Below are 17,748 nucleotides of genomic sequence, written 5' to 3'. Positions count from 1 at the left end.
CTCAAACCTGACCGAGCTCATTTACACTAGCCTTGGGTCTGCCCAGGTTCAACCCATTATGCACAAATGGTGATTTTTACTCATTTGGCTATCGTACTTTAGTCCTTATGCATCTAAACATTTCATAACTCTTAGAAATGACTCTAATGGATGTAATAAGACTAAGACACTTATTTGATACCGTAGTACATCTCATTTACATAATGACTTAATGACTAAACTTATATGTACTTTATTGCTTATTACATCCCATTGTACTTTAGTCCTTTTCTAGGTCAATTTCGGGGTTTTTGGTTCGATTTTGGTTTATTTTGGTTTTTTTGTTTCGATTTCGAGTTTTTAGTTAACAAATATGTGATTAACACCAAAATTATATATTAAGATTTACTAAAATGATACACTAAAAATTAATAAAAGAAAGGAGGAAAGAAGATTGGTAATATGTGATTAACAAATGTATAACTAACACAAAAATGATATGTATACAAACTTTGGCTTTGTTTTTTTAGACGAGTATCGGATGAGTCAAAACAACCATTACCTATCTTTTCTTCGTTCTTAGATCTAACCACCATTACCTAGCTTTCAATAATATGATTCAAGTTTCTTATAAAACCATGGCTCACATAATGCACAATCTTCAAAACAAAAGCTCGATCCGTATATAGAGATAATTCTTCTAAATACATTGTTGCTCCCAATGATATACCTAGAAATCGAAAGATTCGATCATAAAATTTACAGAGGAAAACGTGAAGGAGAATTACCACACGACACTTCCTAATAATTACAAAAAAAAAATATTGATGTTAAAGTTGAAAACACAAAGCTGGAGCTTGATGTTAACGAGAACACAAAGAAAGATACACAAGATTAATCGGACTACGTGCTATGCCTAGCCCTAACCCTAGCATTGACGAGAATAACTCCAAATCAGGAAGAGAGAATTATACATGATATTGATGCATCGCCAACGATTAAGACAAATGAATATAGAAGAACTATGAGCATGAATATGAAGTGCCCGCGGTTCCACCAACAACTTCACCTCAACCTAAAACTCAAAAGAATAATTGAAGATTCGGGTGGTTGTGTTAACCATCTGCATGTGCTTTGACATCTACCCGATCTCTCGATGTGACCCATGATACCAAGCAAAAAGTCTGACAAACAATCAATGTCCTCTTGTCTCTTCATTTCACATAATTTTAGCCTTTGAATTTATGAAATTGCTGAAAGGTCAGTTGGATGTCCTCATAAAATCCATCATAATCATCCTAAACATAAATACACCGTTATACTTTTATACTTTTTATTGGTGATGAAATGTTAAAATTAGAATATTGTTGTCTTGGAATATTGGTGTGTTAATGAAGATTTAGTATATTGGCAATAAAATGTTACATATTCTTGATGGCTTCTTTGGGTGAGTTAATTATAACTACCAATGGAACATCAATCAATGGATGGTTAGACCATTTGATATACTCCACAAAGTGTTTATTGCCACGTAGTTTCACTACATTCTTACTCACCTTAAAAAAACAACATTCCACATCACCGCTTTTATATAAATAAAATCTAACACAGAGAAATAAGAAAAAGAGAGAGCTTGTGAAGCTCCATGGAGCTACACATTTCACATTACCGGTACAAGGTTCTTACTTTTGTTGGGGATGATGTTCAACGTTGTCAAGTACGTCTCACTTATCATACATATTGTATAGACTTATGGTCTTTGGTGGATCCACAATAGATCTCGGGACATCCCACGATGCCCCTAAAAAAAATTACACTGTAATTTTTTTAGAAAAATTCCGTTGTATATATACATAATATTAATATGTTTAGCGAGATAATAACATAAGTTGTGGTTGGTTTAGATAGTTAAGACATTAGGAGGTGTTTTTGAAGGTTACAAGTTCAAATCTTTTTTTCAAACATTTTTTTTTAAAATTTTCTCGGCTCATTTTATATAGATTTATATGGATTATACCTATTATATCATGATGTTGTGAAAATTAAACACAAGTGCTTAGTTGTCCACATGATAAAGTGTTGAACTTTTAACTTTAAGGTCCCTATTTTGAATCTTGCCCTTACATGGGTGTAATTTATTTGTTTATCAGTTTTTCAACTTTGTTTTTTAAAATTCTAAAATTGTCTAGCTTCTATACATTTGTTATATGAACCAAACCATATGGACCATTTTTGTAATTAACTCTTATCCTTTATTATGTTACTACATTTTTAAATATTAAATAGTAGGGTCATGACTTTTACAAGTGAATCAGATAACGTTTTTAATTACAAGTTAAATAATGTAACTATAGGTCAAAAGCTCTGACAACAACGAACTCAGGCATGAAATTCTGGTTTGATGGACCCATATCATTTGGTACACATACTCGATTCTAAGATTAAGATTTTGCACATATGCTACCATACACTATATGTTCCATAAAACAAGAGGGAATTAGAAAAATTATTTCATGCTGCTGATTGACCTTCATTATTCCTTTTAGTTGTTACTCAGATTACGATTTTAGTTGCAGATGCTTTTCCGTCTTTCTTCTCGCCAATTCCAGCTGCATGCACAACAAACAAACAGTAAGACCAAAACACACACACACACACACACAACATCCCATATGGAATTTGATGCATTCGTTTATGATTATATGTAGGTAATCAGGATGTTTTTTAATCTGGATATGGAGAATTTGCAAATTTTAAACAATCTATTTCTCCTTTTCCATTAACATGGTTCACTTTTATAGTCAAAGTTTGCAATTTTGCAAGGTGGGTGGAAGGGCATTTATGTCTTTTGTAAGCTTTCTAGGGATAATTTTATGATGGGGATAAGGGCATTCACGTCTTCTCTACATGAGGAGAGATTGAAAACGAGTCCATGTTGCTTTGTCCCATTAACATCAATTAGTTTCAATCCAATACATGTGTCAAACGCAGTCCTTCCTACATATACAAATAAAATGTGTTTGCTTTCATAGCAAACTGAAAGGATTGGAATATGTGGAAAATTTGGAATCTTCTGAAATGTGGATAACTAGGCTTCGAATTAAGATCGAACAAGAATGCATTTAGGATATGAATCAAAAGCACAAATCAAAACAATATACTAATATAACGATCATTGGCAACAAGAAAACTATACAAATGAGATACGAGCAATTCAATGAACTGACCAGATTGGGGGAGTGTGGGGACTTCGCCATAAATCGACTTGAGTTTTGAGAGTGGAACAATCGGTTTTTTATCAGCCTCAGCCTCGGTATAGAGCTTTTGCTTCCATTCCCAAATGGTTTGTCGCATTGATTTGTTGGATTTCACAAGCGAATCCCTTTGAGATTCTAGGGCTTCGATCTGTCTTTGTTGGTTCAATGATCTAACTGCCAATCCTCCGAACGCACCCACAAGGAATATGTTGATTACTGTGTTGTTGCTCGCTGCTCTGTTCGCAAATTCCATAGCCTTCGTAGCCAATTCCATCTCTCTACAACACACACACACACAGAAAATTGAACTCTACAACAGATATCCAATTAATTTCCAATGTACTTACACTCATTATTTTTAATTAAAAAATATGTATTGTATTAAAAAATTATAATTATAGTACATTAATGCTTTCAATTACATCACATCTCCTTGCATTTACATAACATTCACAGATTCAAGTAACAAAGAGCAAAGTCAAAAGAAGCAATCACAAATTCAGTAGCAAAGTCAAGAAGCAATCACAAATTCAGTAAAGAAGTCGTCGATCAGCAAGAAGAGGAGGGAGAGGGAAGACTCAAGAACCTTAAAAGGAATAAGCTGCTTACCTACTTAGCTCTTCGTGGCTTAATTTGATGGTGGGAGTCGATCGATCGATCAGCAAGAACAGGAGGGAGAGGGAAGTCGCATACTCGCACGCAAGAAAAAAAGACGTTGAAACTTGAAACTCGGTAGTTCCGAGTTTCGATTAGGTTAGATCGGGAAAGAATGTCCATATATCGGGCTAATAATAGTGGGCTGGCCCAAAAGAAAAATGTAAAAGTCAAACCCAGACACTCGCGTGCTCTGAGCCTCGGACTTTCTTTTCATCTGAAGAATATTCAGAATAAAATAAGCTGAAGAAAACTTGAAATCACAAACCGAAAGAATTAATCAGCCATGGAAGAATGTAATGAATCGGAGCAGGTTTCTGATCATTTTATATGCGCCGTTTGCTTGTAATATTCCCAAACTTCGTTATAACTTTGCTGTTATTCAATTTCGCACAATTAAATTTGATTTTTCTGCTTAATTTTAGGGTTTTGAATTAAATTTGTTGTTTCTCTAGTGGCTCAATTACGATTCGTATTTTATATTCATGTATGAAGTAGGAATCGAGTAAGATTCGACGTTAATTTTTATAGTTCTATTGGTTTCTACTAGAATTTAGACTTTTTGTTATTTTGTTATAAGACGTAATCCTTCTAAATTCGAGATTATAAACAGCATGAATTTGAAGCTTTGTATAACACTGTTTCTGCGCTAACAATTTCGATTATTATAAGGTATAAGTTTCATATTGTAGTGATGTGTACTGATATGAATTTGAAGGTTGGTATATTATTTTCTGGGCTTATAGTTTGATGATTATAATCTACTATGTTGTATATACATGTTATTTCTGTTGATTTTTGGTAAGCTTTTGTTTCTTCACTAATGTTGCTTTTTTGTTTCAGAGACATTCTGTACAAACCCATTGTTTTAGGTAGGAAATGCTTGAGAAAACTGGATTATGCTACTAGTGTTAATTTTGGTATTATGTTACTAAATTACTACTTGCATTGTTCTTGATATTTTTGTAGTTTGTGGCCATGTCACCTGCTTCTGGTGTTGCCACCGCTCCATGGATATGAGAGGTCAATCTCATTGTCCATTATGTAGGCACCCATATCGTCATTTTCCAGCCATCTGTCAGATGCTAGACATCTTTCTCAAGAAGATGTATCCGATTTCTTATGATAGAAGGAAAACACAAACACTTGGTAATTTCTACATTACTCTCCACAACTGATTTATGCATTTATATTAGATAAAACTTAGAAACTTCGCCTTTAGTGACTTTTTTTTTATGGAGTTTTGACCTAATTTTCTATGTTTCCATGGTATAGAGGATGAACGACAAGGCTCATTAGGCTTTGCTACAGATATAGACTCTGTTACTGGTGAAAAATTAGATCAGCCTTCCAAATCCAGTTCTGAAGATAATTTGTTGATAAATCCTTCTACTGAAGAAAAGAAATCTGTTGATGGAAGTTCTGCTGGAAACTGTAAGCAAGTAACAGTTGCTGATATGCTTTGTTCTGCATGCAAGCAGCTGTTATTTCGACCTGTTGCTCTTAATTGTGGTCATGGTATGCTTACTCTCTCTTTTTCTATTATCTTTTATGTATAGTCTCTTTTTCGTGTTTTCTCGTTCAAAATGTGAAAATTATTATTTACTTTTTCTTTTTCTTCCTTCTGAATTTGATGTTTAGTTTACTGTGAGGCCTGCATCAGTGTCCCAGAGGATAAAGTAATTAAATGTCAAGTTTGTGAATGTAAGCATCCGAGTGGATTTCCAAAAGTCTCCAAGGAGCTTGATTATTTCCTAGAGGAACATTTTTCTTCAGAGTATGCACATAGAAAAAGCAGTATGCAGCTCCACAAAGAGCAAACTCAAAATGGAAATTCATTGACAAGTGAGTTTTGATGATTTTATAAATATAGCTACACATGTCTCATATATTGCCATTATATATATTTACTTTCTGTATGTCTTTGAACTTTCAAAACTAGGTTCATCAGCAGCCGATGCTGAAGCTTCCAAGTTTCCATATCCAACAGAAGAGAATTTCCTTCAATGGTGGACTGCTCATGGCTCAAAATTTCATCCTGGGGTTGGTTGTGACAGGTGTGGGGTAAGTTCCTTTTTCTTTTTCTGCTTTTGTAGCATTTCTATATTGTTTAACATGTGTTTATTGAAATTTTCATTTGTTGACACACAGATGTGTCCAATAATTGGGGAAAGATATCGATGTAAAGACTGCAAGGAAAAAAGTGGTTATGATCTGTGTGGAGATTGCCACAAAACAGGCTCAAAGCTTCCAGGCAGGTTCAACCAGAAGCATACCCCTGAACACCAGCTTGAGTTAGTTAAACCAGCCATCAACCGAGATGTCATATACAGATTGTTAAGTGGACAGCTGGCAGTTGTTTCTGCTGCTTCTCGGAATCGCTCAAACCCACCTCTTAATCAAGCCTTAGAATCTGCATCTTCTTCTCTTGATGATAATAATAATAATGTTGATGATGATGATGATGATGATGGGTCAAGAGAAGGTCAGAGTCACAATGAAACACCTTTATGAAAAGTGAGTATGCTCAACTCTTCATAACTACTTTGGGAAATGGCAACCTACTTTACTCTTGTTACCCATATGGGCAATCTACTTTATGTTTTTCTTACTCATAATAGCAGTGTACTTACGTTTTGCTAGCAATGTGGGTAATGTACTTTGTTTCTTACATATTGTTGTTAACACTTAACAATAAAGAAATGTAAGTAGATTGCTATTATAGGTAAGGAAGTGTAAAGGTTGCTATTTTTCCACCCATAATAGCAATGTTACTTATATTTTCTCACCAATAATAGCAAAATACTTACATTTCATTACCAATATCGGTAATGTACTTTGTTCTTTGCGTATTGCTATTAACGGTAGAGAAGTATAAGTATGTTGCTGTTATGGGTAAGGAATTGTAAGTAGGTTGCTATTTATGCGTAAAGAAATGTATATATGTTTGCTATTATGGGGTACATATTTTTATTATTGGTAAAAAAAGTGAAAGTACATTGTTATAATCCATAAAAAGTGAAGTACATTACCCATATTGGTAACAGGAGTGAAGTACGCTGCTATTTCTTGCAGTTTGTTGTATACTTGAACTTCGATTGCAACTAAACTAGTCGTTGTCTTGCCACACCATAACCACATTCTTTGGTGTTTAAATGAAAATTGTTACCTTGGATTTTTGTAATTATTCGGATATAGAATCGTTTGTGCATTACTACAAACATTCTGAAAATTAGGTAGTGTTTGGTATGATGGGATTGGAACTTTTTTTTTTTTTTTTTGTATGATAAAATACTAAAGGAATATCAATGGATTGGATTCCTTAGCAAGAGAACAACTTTTTTTTTTCATCCCAACATGGATGGTTAACCCAACCGAAATTGTAATTTGGAAGATTAATCAAACCTATCGGCTGGTTAACTTCTTGAAACTAAATTTAAACCGAAAAACTGGTTAACAAGTTTTTTATTAAATTAAAACTTTTTAAACAAAAAAAGAAAATCATATCTAAGGGGTTGTTTGATATAAAATCGTGTCGTGTTTGGGTTAGTGGGTCAAAATACACTAACTTGAACACGATCCATTTAACTATACAGGTCACGAGTTGGTGGGTTTGGAACATAAACTCATATACAACCCGTCAGCCCATTTATTTATACAGGTTCATAGGTTGGGGGTCACGAGTTGGCGGGTCAAAATACACCAATTTGAACACGACCCATTTAACTATACAGTTCATAGGTTGGTGGGTTTGGAACATAAACTCATATACAACCCGTCAACCAATTTATTTATACAAGTTCACATGTTGGGGGTTTGTGGGTCAAATTTTGGTTCGTGGGTCAGATTCCATAAATAAAATAGATAATTAAACATTGAATAAATTCTAGATGCAAATGAAAATTAGTAACATTCATGAAAACATGTTCAAATTAAAACATTAATACAGACATAGATAAATTACAAATATAGATACAAACATTAATCCTACATTCCTATGAATAATACTTAATATATTTAAAAAATATATAATTTTTTTTCTTAAAATTCTAAACAGGTTGGCGGGTCAACCCGTATCTTTTTAACAAACTCATATATGACTTGTTTAATAAATAAGTTGGCGAGTTGAAAAACTCAATCCAAACCCTTTTATTTTGTGTCTTGTCGAGATTTGTCAGGCCTAGCTTGATAGTTCATGGGTATGTTCGGCACATAGTTTTTCGGAGCTTTTAGCTTTTAAGAAAAAACTTGAAATAAAAAAAATTCCTTTGGGCAACAAAAGTTTGTAGCTTTTTGGTTAAACAAAAAACTTTAAATCTAAAAGTTATTTCAATTAGCGTTTAACAAAAGATTCTTTTAGATTTTAAAATTGACTAAAATAATCTTTAAAATAAATAAAGCATAATAATACTTTTAGTAATTAAATTATATTATTAAATATAAATATATTAAAACAATTATGAATTCTTTATTGGAAACAATCATATACGATAGTTTCAACTCGAGAAAAAAAAATCCACTAAATTTTTTATTTTACGTACATAATGTAACGCTCGTAGATTAAGACTAGTCAATTTAAAGACGTTAAGCGTCAAAAATGACTTTTTGATAGAAGATTATTTAGGATGAATAATCTTAACTAAGTTGTAGTATATGTTACAAGGATTCCATACATATAAAGAACGCCGAAATCCAAGTTATAACGAAGAAGTTATGACCTGTCGAAGTTTTGCGATAGAACCGGCACGACACTGAATGACGTAAAAAGTGAATTTACGTTGGAGCGATTTTTAGCCTTAGTGATCTAAACGAAAGTCGTAGTGTTCGTTTAAACCGAGAGCGTGCATAAAAAGAACACCCAAATCTGACTTCGCATGAAGAAGTTATGATTTTCCGAAGTTTCAGCTTAACGATATGCAGCCCGAATACTCGATTTGAGATCGAGTGATTTCTAGCCAAAACAATCTAAACGAGAGTCGAAAATCTCGTTAATAGTAGTGCAACGGTAAAATGACAGACACAAACGGAGTTCAGATGAAGGAGTTATGAATTTCGAACGCAGTTTTCCTGTCCCAGCTTACTAAAAATGATATATTAACAATATATTAAAAATATAGTCAAAATTAGCCGACAAAGTCTAAACGATAGCTGTAGATCATAATCTCACCTACGCGCCGATATAAAGAATGTCGAAAACGGAGTTCGTATGCGAAAGTTATAAATTTCTGAAGTTCGGGACGCGAAACCCCAAGACTGTCAGAGACCACGACGTGAAATCAGTGGTCACGACGTGACATGTCTTCTGATGCCTCTTGGAGTCTACCAGACCCAACTTGCGATGACGTATGCAGTGACGATCAAGCCCACGGCGTGAAAGTACTGTTCACGACGTGGAAAATGAGAATTTGCCCTATAAATAGAAATCAAGGGCCAGCCGATTATGGTTGCTCCATCTCTTCTCTCCCACTCCCGATACACTCTCTAAGCCCTATTTTAACCCCCCGAAGCCCCGGTATCAACCTCGAGACCCAAAGCAAGTCCAGAAGCCCGAAGATCCCGAGAAGAAAAGAGTTTACGAGCCGAAGCTCTGCCCGCGAGAAGTCCGGTGTGTGAAGATATCCGGTTTCACCGAAGAATACTACGATTGCAAGCCGTAGTGTTGTCCGATCATCTTATGATCAAGTGAGTGTATAGTTACTTTCTTCTAACACATAAGTATGAAGTATTTGCTATGAAATATGTGTTATATGTTTATATATTGTTGTTTATTTGAGATGTTGGTGGAATGGATGAACTATATAGGTTTTAATGAGTTAAACTGTATATGTATTTTGTAACTACAAATATGTTGGGTAGGACATAGGTAGATGAGATCCGTGAGTATGGATCAGATCAAGAGGTTAGTTTTAGATTCGTGAGTAGGGATCAGATCAAGAGGTTAGTTTAGATCCGTGAGTAGGGATCAGATCAAGAGGCTAGTTTTAGATCCGTGAGTATGGATTAGACCAAGAGGTTAGTTTTAGATCCGGGATTATGGATTAGGTAAAAAGATAAAAAAAAAACTTGTTATTAGTCCGGGAGTATGGATTAAGACTAAGTTAATTGTCCCTAGTCCGGGAGTATGGATTGGGCACAGTTATTGATCCGGGAGTATGGATCAGATCAGGATTAAGGTATAGTTAATTGTTTCTATTCTGGGAGTATGGATTGAGTACAATTATTGATCCGAGAGTATGGATCAGAACAGGAGGTTAGTTTTAGATCCGTGAGTATGGATCAGGGGAAAAAGTTAGTTTTAGATCCGTGAGTATGGATCAGGTGAAAAAGTTAGTTTTAGATCCGTGAGTATGGATCGGGTGAAGAGGATAGTTTTAGATCCGAGAGTAGGGATCAGGTAAAGAGGAAAATTTTAGGTACGAGAGTTTAGATCGTGTCGTTGTGAGGATTGATGGGGTGGGATAAGAGTTTCCTTTATATGGTGAAATTGTACAAGTTTGAATGTTTTGTATATATAAATATATGATATAACATATTGGGATGAAAACCTTATATGCTCACCAGGCTCCCAAGTCTGACCCACTCAGTTTTCTTTGTATCACAGGTATCAATACGAAGACATTTCACTGAGAGATTAAAGGAGATGTAAATCACTAGTGTAAATAAATGTATGTTCTGTTTATGCTTATGTGTCTGTATCGGAACATGACATCCCGATATTTTGTTATATAATGAAAATACATTTCTTTAAGAAATGCGTTGATAAATTCTTATCATATTTGTTTTGGGAATAAATTCCACAACCGTTTTCTTTTGAAATATTACTATGATTTTTAAAAACAAAACATAAACAAATCGGTCTTTTCTGGCCGTGAAATTGGGGATGTCATACATAAAACCATTCATATATCATATATGGGGGTGTCTAGATAACATGTATTTTATATGGATTCATTTGTTTCTTTTGATTCTTGCTCGAGCCGGATGATGAAAAATTATCAAGTCCGGTTTCTCTGGAGGATGGATCTATAAGAATTCGCCTATCCCAATAACAAAAAAAACCTGACTTGAATGATCTTGTATTAAGATCGAAATTGGCTAATATGGGTCATAATTATTACTGGGAGACTGCATGGCCCAATGATCTTTTATATATTTTTCGGTAGTAATTCTAGATACTATTGCATGTACCGTAGGCTTAGCGGTTGTAGAACCATCAATGATCGGTGAACCGGTAGATCCATTTGCAGCTCCTTTGGAAATATTACCCGAATGGTATTTCTTTCCCGTATTTCAAATACTTCGTACAGTACCCAAATAGAGTTATATATATATATATATATATATATATATATATATATATATATATATATATATATATATAAGTGGTGTACCCGCGCAAAACGGCGACGGCGAATAATTTTGTTTCGGAAATTACTTCCATCTAGAAACATGTACATTTCTAGGAACACTCATGTTGTTATTGGTCAGTTTTGCAACAAATGTTGTTATTGGTCGGTTTTGCGACAACGAATAGTACCAAAGCGATGTGACAACAACAATCTACTTCTTTCGGATATTAGTTCCCTCTCGTCAAAAGCTAAATAGTATTTCATTGAATAATTTTCTGTCGAAAAATAATCTATCTTAGTATATCGTTTTTTATTTGTGATTATTTTCTTTTTGACAGTTGTCAAATTATTTATTTTAGTGAATCGTTTTCTTTACTGATTAATTTTATACGAAAACATTTTATATTCATGATATACAATGTTTAAGGTGAAACTACTATTCGATTAAATTCTTCGGAGGGGTGGTGCAAATATAACTATGTCTTTTTGATTTTCTATTGGGACGGGTGTTCTTGATTTTAGGTGTGTTTTCATCAGTTGTTGAAACTGATAGCATGACTTTGTTTTTTTTTTCCAATGGGAAGGGGTATGGTAAACCATATGTTTATATTTTGTTTAAGATTCAATTTTGTATCGTACAAAAAATGAATTTCAAAACAGCCAAAGAGAATTAATGAACATGATTCAGTTTTTGCCAAAAATCAAAATCTAGCGAATACGAACCAAAATGAATTCAAATTCGTCTAGACCAAACCGAAAACTGAATGCGTAATTATTTTGTAATGAAATTCATCTAAATTTTAAGTGACCAAAATTCAAGCCAAAAATCAAAGTTATAATTCGGTTTGGTCTTGGACCAAACCAAAAATCGAATTTGAATGTGGTTTGATCTGAAACCAATTTCGGTTCGATATGGTTTTCGGGTTATTCGGCTCCAAACCAAATAATTCTTACCCATAGAAAACAACACATCACATTCAAACATTGTTTTGGTCAGTTTTGCGTTTGTTGGATGAGTACATAAACGATGTCCTTTTCTCAAAGCGAAAAATGTTATAGAATTAGTTTGTTTATATATTACAAAATTCCTTTCAAAACAAAACATTATATTTTTGAAATACATCCGATTATATTGCTATATTACTGTGGCTGTAGATATTTAAATTTCAACAACCTCCGGCAAATTTACATTGCATATGAATTAAGTTCATGTATTATAATAAATCATTTTCTTTTTAACTTGAGTTACTTGTTTGTAATCTACAATCTTTTTGCAAACTTACCCAAATCTTATGCTTGCCTATCTATGTAAGGCCTACTACAATTGCATTAGCATTAGGATTCTTTAGAAGCTTCTTGAAGACAATTAGTAAATTTAGCAATGTTTTTAGACATATTAACAACCATTATAAATCCAGTTAAGTTGAATATTATGAAAGAAATAATAAGGAAATTGAAAAATATCTATGTTTTGGTTTTAGGAGATAGACAAAACTATTGCCAAACATTGAAATCGATTTTATAATAAAATGACTATTTGAAAAAAAAAATATAATTCAGAGTGGAAAGAATCTTAGCGAAAGGAAGCCTATTTAGCATTTAAAATCCTCTAGATTCGTATTGTGTATTGTTTCATTCGATTCCATGAATGTTTGTGCTAACAGACACCAAAAGTGCTTAAATTCTAGTACATGCATGAATTTGTCAAGTGTTTAAAGCAATCAATTTCTAAAAGACACCCATCTTATAAAAAATAAAGGAAAAGGTTATAGAATACTGAGAAGGAGAGCTAAGAATTAGAGAGATAGGAAGTAAGCATGTTACTCGATTTCCATGTACCAAGTTTGAAGAAATCAAGTAACTGCCTAGTCTTTACAATTGCCTTTCATCATATCATTATGTTACTTAATTTATTTGTATCCTAGAAAACACAACCAAAAAATGGAAGTTGTCAGAGATAAAGAAAACAAAAACCAAGTAGCAGACCCGATATAAGGGATATGGGGATTCAAATTTCAAATGTTGAATATACAGATTTGTATATAATTGAATATTTGTGTAGGTTTGTGATATGATTCAGTTCATAGAATTGTTATGGAAAATGTAACCGCCGCCATTATGTTCTTTTGGATCACTTGAAACGTTTCCCTTAAATGTAGTTTTCTTCACTGCCTGAAATCGTAAAAAAATATCAAAAAACAACACAAAACCCTAATCATTAACAAGGTCGGTATATAAAATAAGTACTCTAAACCAAACGTCAATAACATAAATAAAAAATCATGGGGGCATGTAGATGGGAATGGTATTTTGAAAGGAGTGATTATTTATGGAATCATATTTAAAAAAAAGTCAATTTCCACAAATATTGGTATTTAAACAAGGAGAATAGAGGAAAGGAAGAGACATATTTATGGAATTCACGTTTATATAGGGAATTTTTATTTCAAATAAATATTTATTTCCTTTTAGAAACTCATGCATTTAACCATTTCCGTTTACAAACGTGTGCATTTGACCATTGTACACGATGTTTATTATTTTGTACCTCTTAAGATTCAAGAAATGTTGAATATGCTTTATATAATGGTTAAGATGTGTGTGTGTGTGTGTATATATATATATATATATATATATATATATATATATATAGAGAGAGAGAGAGAGAGAGTAATGATCATTTGAGAACTAAAAGTTTCCCGAGAACCCGAGAACTAAACAATGACCGTTAGATTAAAATAATAAAGGGTTAGGATGCTTTGTGACATTTTTGTAAATACCTGAAAATAAAAAGGGACGGGGTCATCTTATTAAAATAAATCAAGGGCATTTAGGGAAACTGTAATTGATACCCCATTATCAGATTAATCACGTTGACTCTCTCCCTACATCTCCCATCTCTCTCTCTCTCTCTCTTCATCTCGTCCCTCTCCCTACACCTTCTTCACGTCAACTTCATCGTTGATCGTTTGATGAAATCCAATGCCACCATCTGAAAGCCATGGAAGCCTCTGGTAATCGTCACCATATCGATTAATTGCCTTCTTCATCGTCTCTCCCCCACTTCTCTTTCTCCCTCACACACACAAACGCACACACGCACATACACACGTCTTTACGCCTTTGCGACGATGATTCCTTTGATCAGGATAACATTGATGAGAGATTGAAAGAGAACAAGACGATGAGAAATCTATCTCCTCCTATCGTCGCCTAACCTCTTCCTGTTTTAGTCAATTGCAAAAATTAGGGTTTGCAATTGTTTTCTGCTCCACAATTTCAATTTTGTGTTAAGATTCGAAATCAATAGACGAGACTAGCAACACGACCATCACAAGTTAGAAATCGACACACGATTTGGCGATGGAAGGGAAAAAAACATTTGGAAGATACGATAGATTCGAGATTTCAGATATTATCTTCAATAAAATCAATGGAGCTCTCAATGAAGCTCGACTTCGACACAAAGCATCTGTTGCAACTCTTTGTTTTGTTCTCAGTGCTATTCTAAATTCTAAGGTAATGTTTCCAATTTTTCAATAAGATCGTAATTTTCTCTTCATTTTCAAGTATCTGATCCATTAGTAATCTGATTAACAAACTGTTTACAAACCTTGTGAAAACTATAAATCAAGGATGCTTATGTGTTTGCTTTTGCTATGTTTAAGGGTTGCAAAACATGATATGAATAATGATTTTATGATATTTCATTTTCAATTTTTCATCTGCAAATGAAGGTCAACGTTTATGAAATTGATACAGTGTTAACTGATGAAATAGATGTTGATTAGTTGGAAGAGAGTGTCTCAGGAGAACTTATACAGCTCTATTATTTTCTGCAATTTTGCTAGACATTTTATGTTTCATCTTTGCCAGTCAAGAAATTTGGTTAGCATTCTCACTTATAATCCTTCATTTGTATATTTTTTTTCATGTTTAACATATTTTTTAGACTTTTATCTTCATGAGAGTTTGTTATCAATCTACCAAAAAATACTTTCTATGTAGGATCTTGATGAAGGCTGCAATGACATTGATGACAAAAAGGCTTCCTTACTAATGATGAACTTCACTATTGAGGAAGTCAAAGTGTAAAGCCCCTTTTATTTACTAAATCAATAAATAAAATAATGAGCGAATAGTAGCCCCTAAAATCGATAATTATATAGCAAGGTGTTGATCTCGAGGAGCTAATCGTTATAATTTTAGAGATTTGGGGGTTAAAATGTAAGTTTCGAATTTATTTTGTAAGTAATTGAGAAGGCAGGGACCGCTTGTTATATTATTGGGATTTATTATGAAAATATTTATGAAAACAGGGGCTTCGTGGTAATTATTTGGATTTAATTTAAAAGGAAATGAGGTGGAAGGGCTGATTATGGCCTAATTAAGATATATGGGACTGTTTTGTAACTTTCGGACTTAATGTGTAAAGGAATTTAAGGGGCAGGGTTCAAATGGTAATTTATGGGGTTGCTTTGAAAGAATAAGGGTAGGGAGGGGCTGTTATGGTCCTTATGGCAAACTAAGTAAATGGAGGCGGGTATTTAGGGTCCCGTAACCCTAACCCTAGCGCAAACAATGGCAACCGCCATCTTCTTCTTCACTCCATGTTACCGTTGCAGCCTCCATCGCTCTCCTTCTTCACCACCGACGATGCTACTGTTGTAGTTACCGGAGTGAGCCACTGAGACCGTCGTTGCTTCGTTGAGAACCGCCGCCATAATCTCCTCTGCTACCTCCGGTGAAGTCGTGAACGGATAGAGAAGCCCCACCAAGAATGAAGGCGGAGCTGTGACCGGCGGACGCGAGTCGTGTGCAATTGGGATGCTCTCGGTGAGAATATCTCTCATCTCCTTCTTCCATTTTCTAGCTGTTGGGGCCTTAACCGTCGTTGGTCACCAATCAGTGGCGTTTTAGCGATATCCTGCCACCTTGTGGGTGGCTAAATGCGTATATGTTGCCTTAAAGGTCCGTTTAGGGAGCTAATCGGGCTGTATGTGCGTTACTTGCTCGCAGGAATCAGGAGAACCGCTGCCACCACCGTGAGGTGGTGGCTATCGCTGCAAAATTCGCCGCCTGCCGCCACTCCTTCCATTTTCCGGCGTCGCTGCCATCGTGAACAGCTGTTGTTGCCACCGTGAGCCACCAGATGGGTGGCTGGAGTTGTGTGTGAGCTTTGGTATTTCATTGTAAATTGTAAAAGAAAATAGAATAATGGGAAAGAAACCATAACCACCACCGTGAGGTGGTGGCTGCCGCCACCGGCCGCCGTGTCGGGTGGCGGTGTGCCTCGTTGATGTTGTGTTTTGGTTTGGATGTTTGGACAAGGGACTAAAACCCTAATGGGCTCAAAGGAGCTCTAATGGGCCCAATGAAGCTTAATGGACTCTAATAGACCCAATAAAACCCTAATGGGCTCAATGTTATTCTAGTGGGCTTGGTAGGCCCAATAAAGCCCTAAATAACCTAAAAGTCCAACAAAGTAATAATGGGCTAGTATTTGTGTTGGAAAAACCCTAATGCCAATAAATCTTAATTTGGGGAAATTAAGCATGTCACACACAAGAATTATTTAATAATTTGAGATATTAAATAATAAACTTTGGCAAAGATTAATCTAAGCGATAATGGACTTAATGGATTAAGTCCTTAATGGGTTAAGTAGGAAACTTAACCCTAATCATCATTTTATGTGAAACCCTAATTTCACTAAGGTTTATTGTTGGGCCTTTCTTTTGGGCCTTGATGATTTGGGTTATTAAATGGAATATCTAAGATCAAGCAAATGGTCTAGAGTAATTTAATGGGCCTAGGGTAAGGCCCATGTAAGGGGCTTGGGCCCAATTTGGAAAATTGGGCCATAGATGGGCCAAGGTTTGGGCCTTAATGATTATATGATGTTGGGCCTTAGAATGAGATCATGTATAGGCCTAGACCCAATTTGGAAAATTGGGCCATGTGTTGGGCTTTGATTCCTAGTCGACTTTGGGCCTATGGATTGGGCCTTGGGCCTGAATAAGCCAAGCTAGGGATAATGTAGTAATTACCCAAAGAATGTACTTATGGTTATGTATTGGGACCCAATTATTAATTGGGTGTTATTTTGGTGTTGACAGTTCGGGAATCTGTCAGCCAGCAGCTGGGTTCGAGTCTGCGGGACTTCAGCAAGTGTGGGATTGTGTCTTCGGGACTTCAGCAGTGTGAGGTGAGTTACCTTCCAATAGAGGTGGGTCTACGGCCACAATGTCGGCCCACCAGTAGGATTGTATGATAGATGTTTGTCTCTGTGATATTCCTCTAGGTTTGCTACTACATGTAATATGTTATTGTGCTGGTATGATATGATGCTATGTGCTAGTGACAGTAGGGGGATAGTCCCCCAGAACACCGGTCGATAGGGACGAAAGGGCAGATATGCCCAGCCATGCTAGATAGTTTGAGATATATGTGTTATGTGGTAGTGGTAGGGGTGAAATAGTCCCCAGTATCCGGTCGAGAGGACCGAA

General features: G+C 35.0%; 2 protein-coding genes across 5 annotated transcripts; one reads left to right on the top strand and one right to left on the bottom strand.

Annotated features, from left to right (window-relative positions):
- Positions 1-2,277: 2,277 nt before the first annotated feature.
- Positions 2,278-3,995, bottom strand: LOC145055484 (uncharacterized). The gene is made up of 3 exons (XM_079003830.1): positions 3,846-3,995; positions 3,207-3,514; positions 2,278-2,588 (listed from the first exon to the last, which is right to left on the bottom strand). The coding sequence occupies exons 2-3, from the start codon at positions 3,508-3,510 to the stop codon at positions 2,533-2,535; spliced, it is 360 nt and encodes a 119-aa protein (XP_078859956.1). The 5' UTR covers positions 3,511-3,514; positions 3,846-3,995; the 3' UTR covers positions 2,278-2,532.
- An 83-nt stretch (positions 3,996-4,078) lies between these two features.
- On the top strand, positions 4,079-10,635 carry PRT1 (proteolysis 1). 4 transcript variants are annotated; one of them, XM_079003828.1, is made up of 8 exons: positions 4,079-4,235; positions 4,734-4,762; positions 4,860-5,039; positions 5,166-5,408; positions 5,532-5,735; positions 5,833-5,954; positions 6,042-6,407; positions 10,492-10,635. In XM_079003828.1, exons 1-7 carry the CDS (start codon positions 4,177-4,179, stop codon positions 6,402-6,404), a joined length of 1,200 nt encoding a protein of 399 aa, XP_078859954.1. In that variant the 5' UTR covers positions 4,079-4,176; the 3' UTR covers positions 6,405-6,407; positions 10,492-10,635. The 4 variants fall into 4 exon arrangements, with proteins under 4 accessions (XP_078859954.1, XP_078859955.1, XP_078859952.1 ...); XM_079003829.1 differs by lacking the exon at positions 10,492-10,635 and adding an exon at positions 6,966-7,077; XM_079003826.1 differs by lacking the exon at positions 10,492-10,635 and adding an exon at positions 6,938-7,077.
- The last annotated feature ends 7,113 nt before the right edge of the window (positions 10,636-17,748 follow it).

Source organism: Lactuca serriola, chromosome 5 (genome assembly GCF_051521515.1).
Source record: "Lactuca serriola cultivar US96UC23 chromosome 5, Lser_US96UC23_V15, whole genome shotgun sequence".
Lineage (NCBI taxonomy): Eukaryota > Viridiplantae > Streptophyta > Magnoliopsida > Asterales > Asteraceae > Lactuca > Lactuca serriola.
This window is presented reverse-complemented; position numbering and strand designations above follow the sequence as displayed.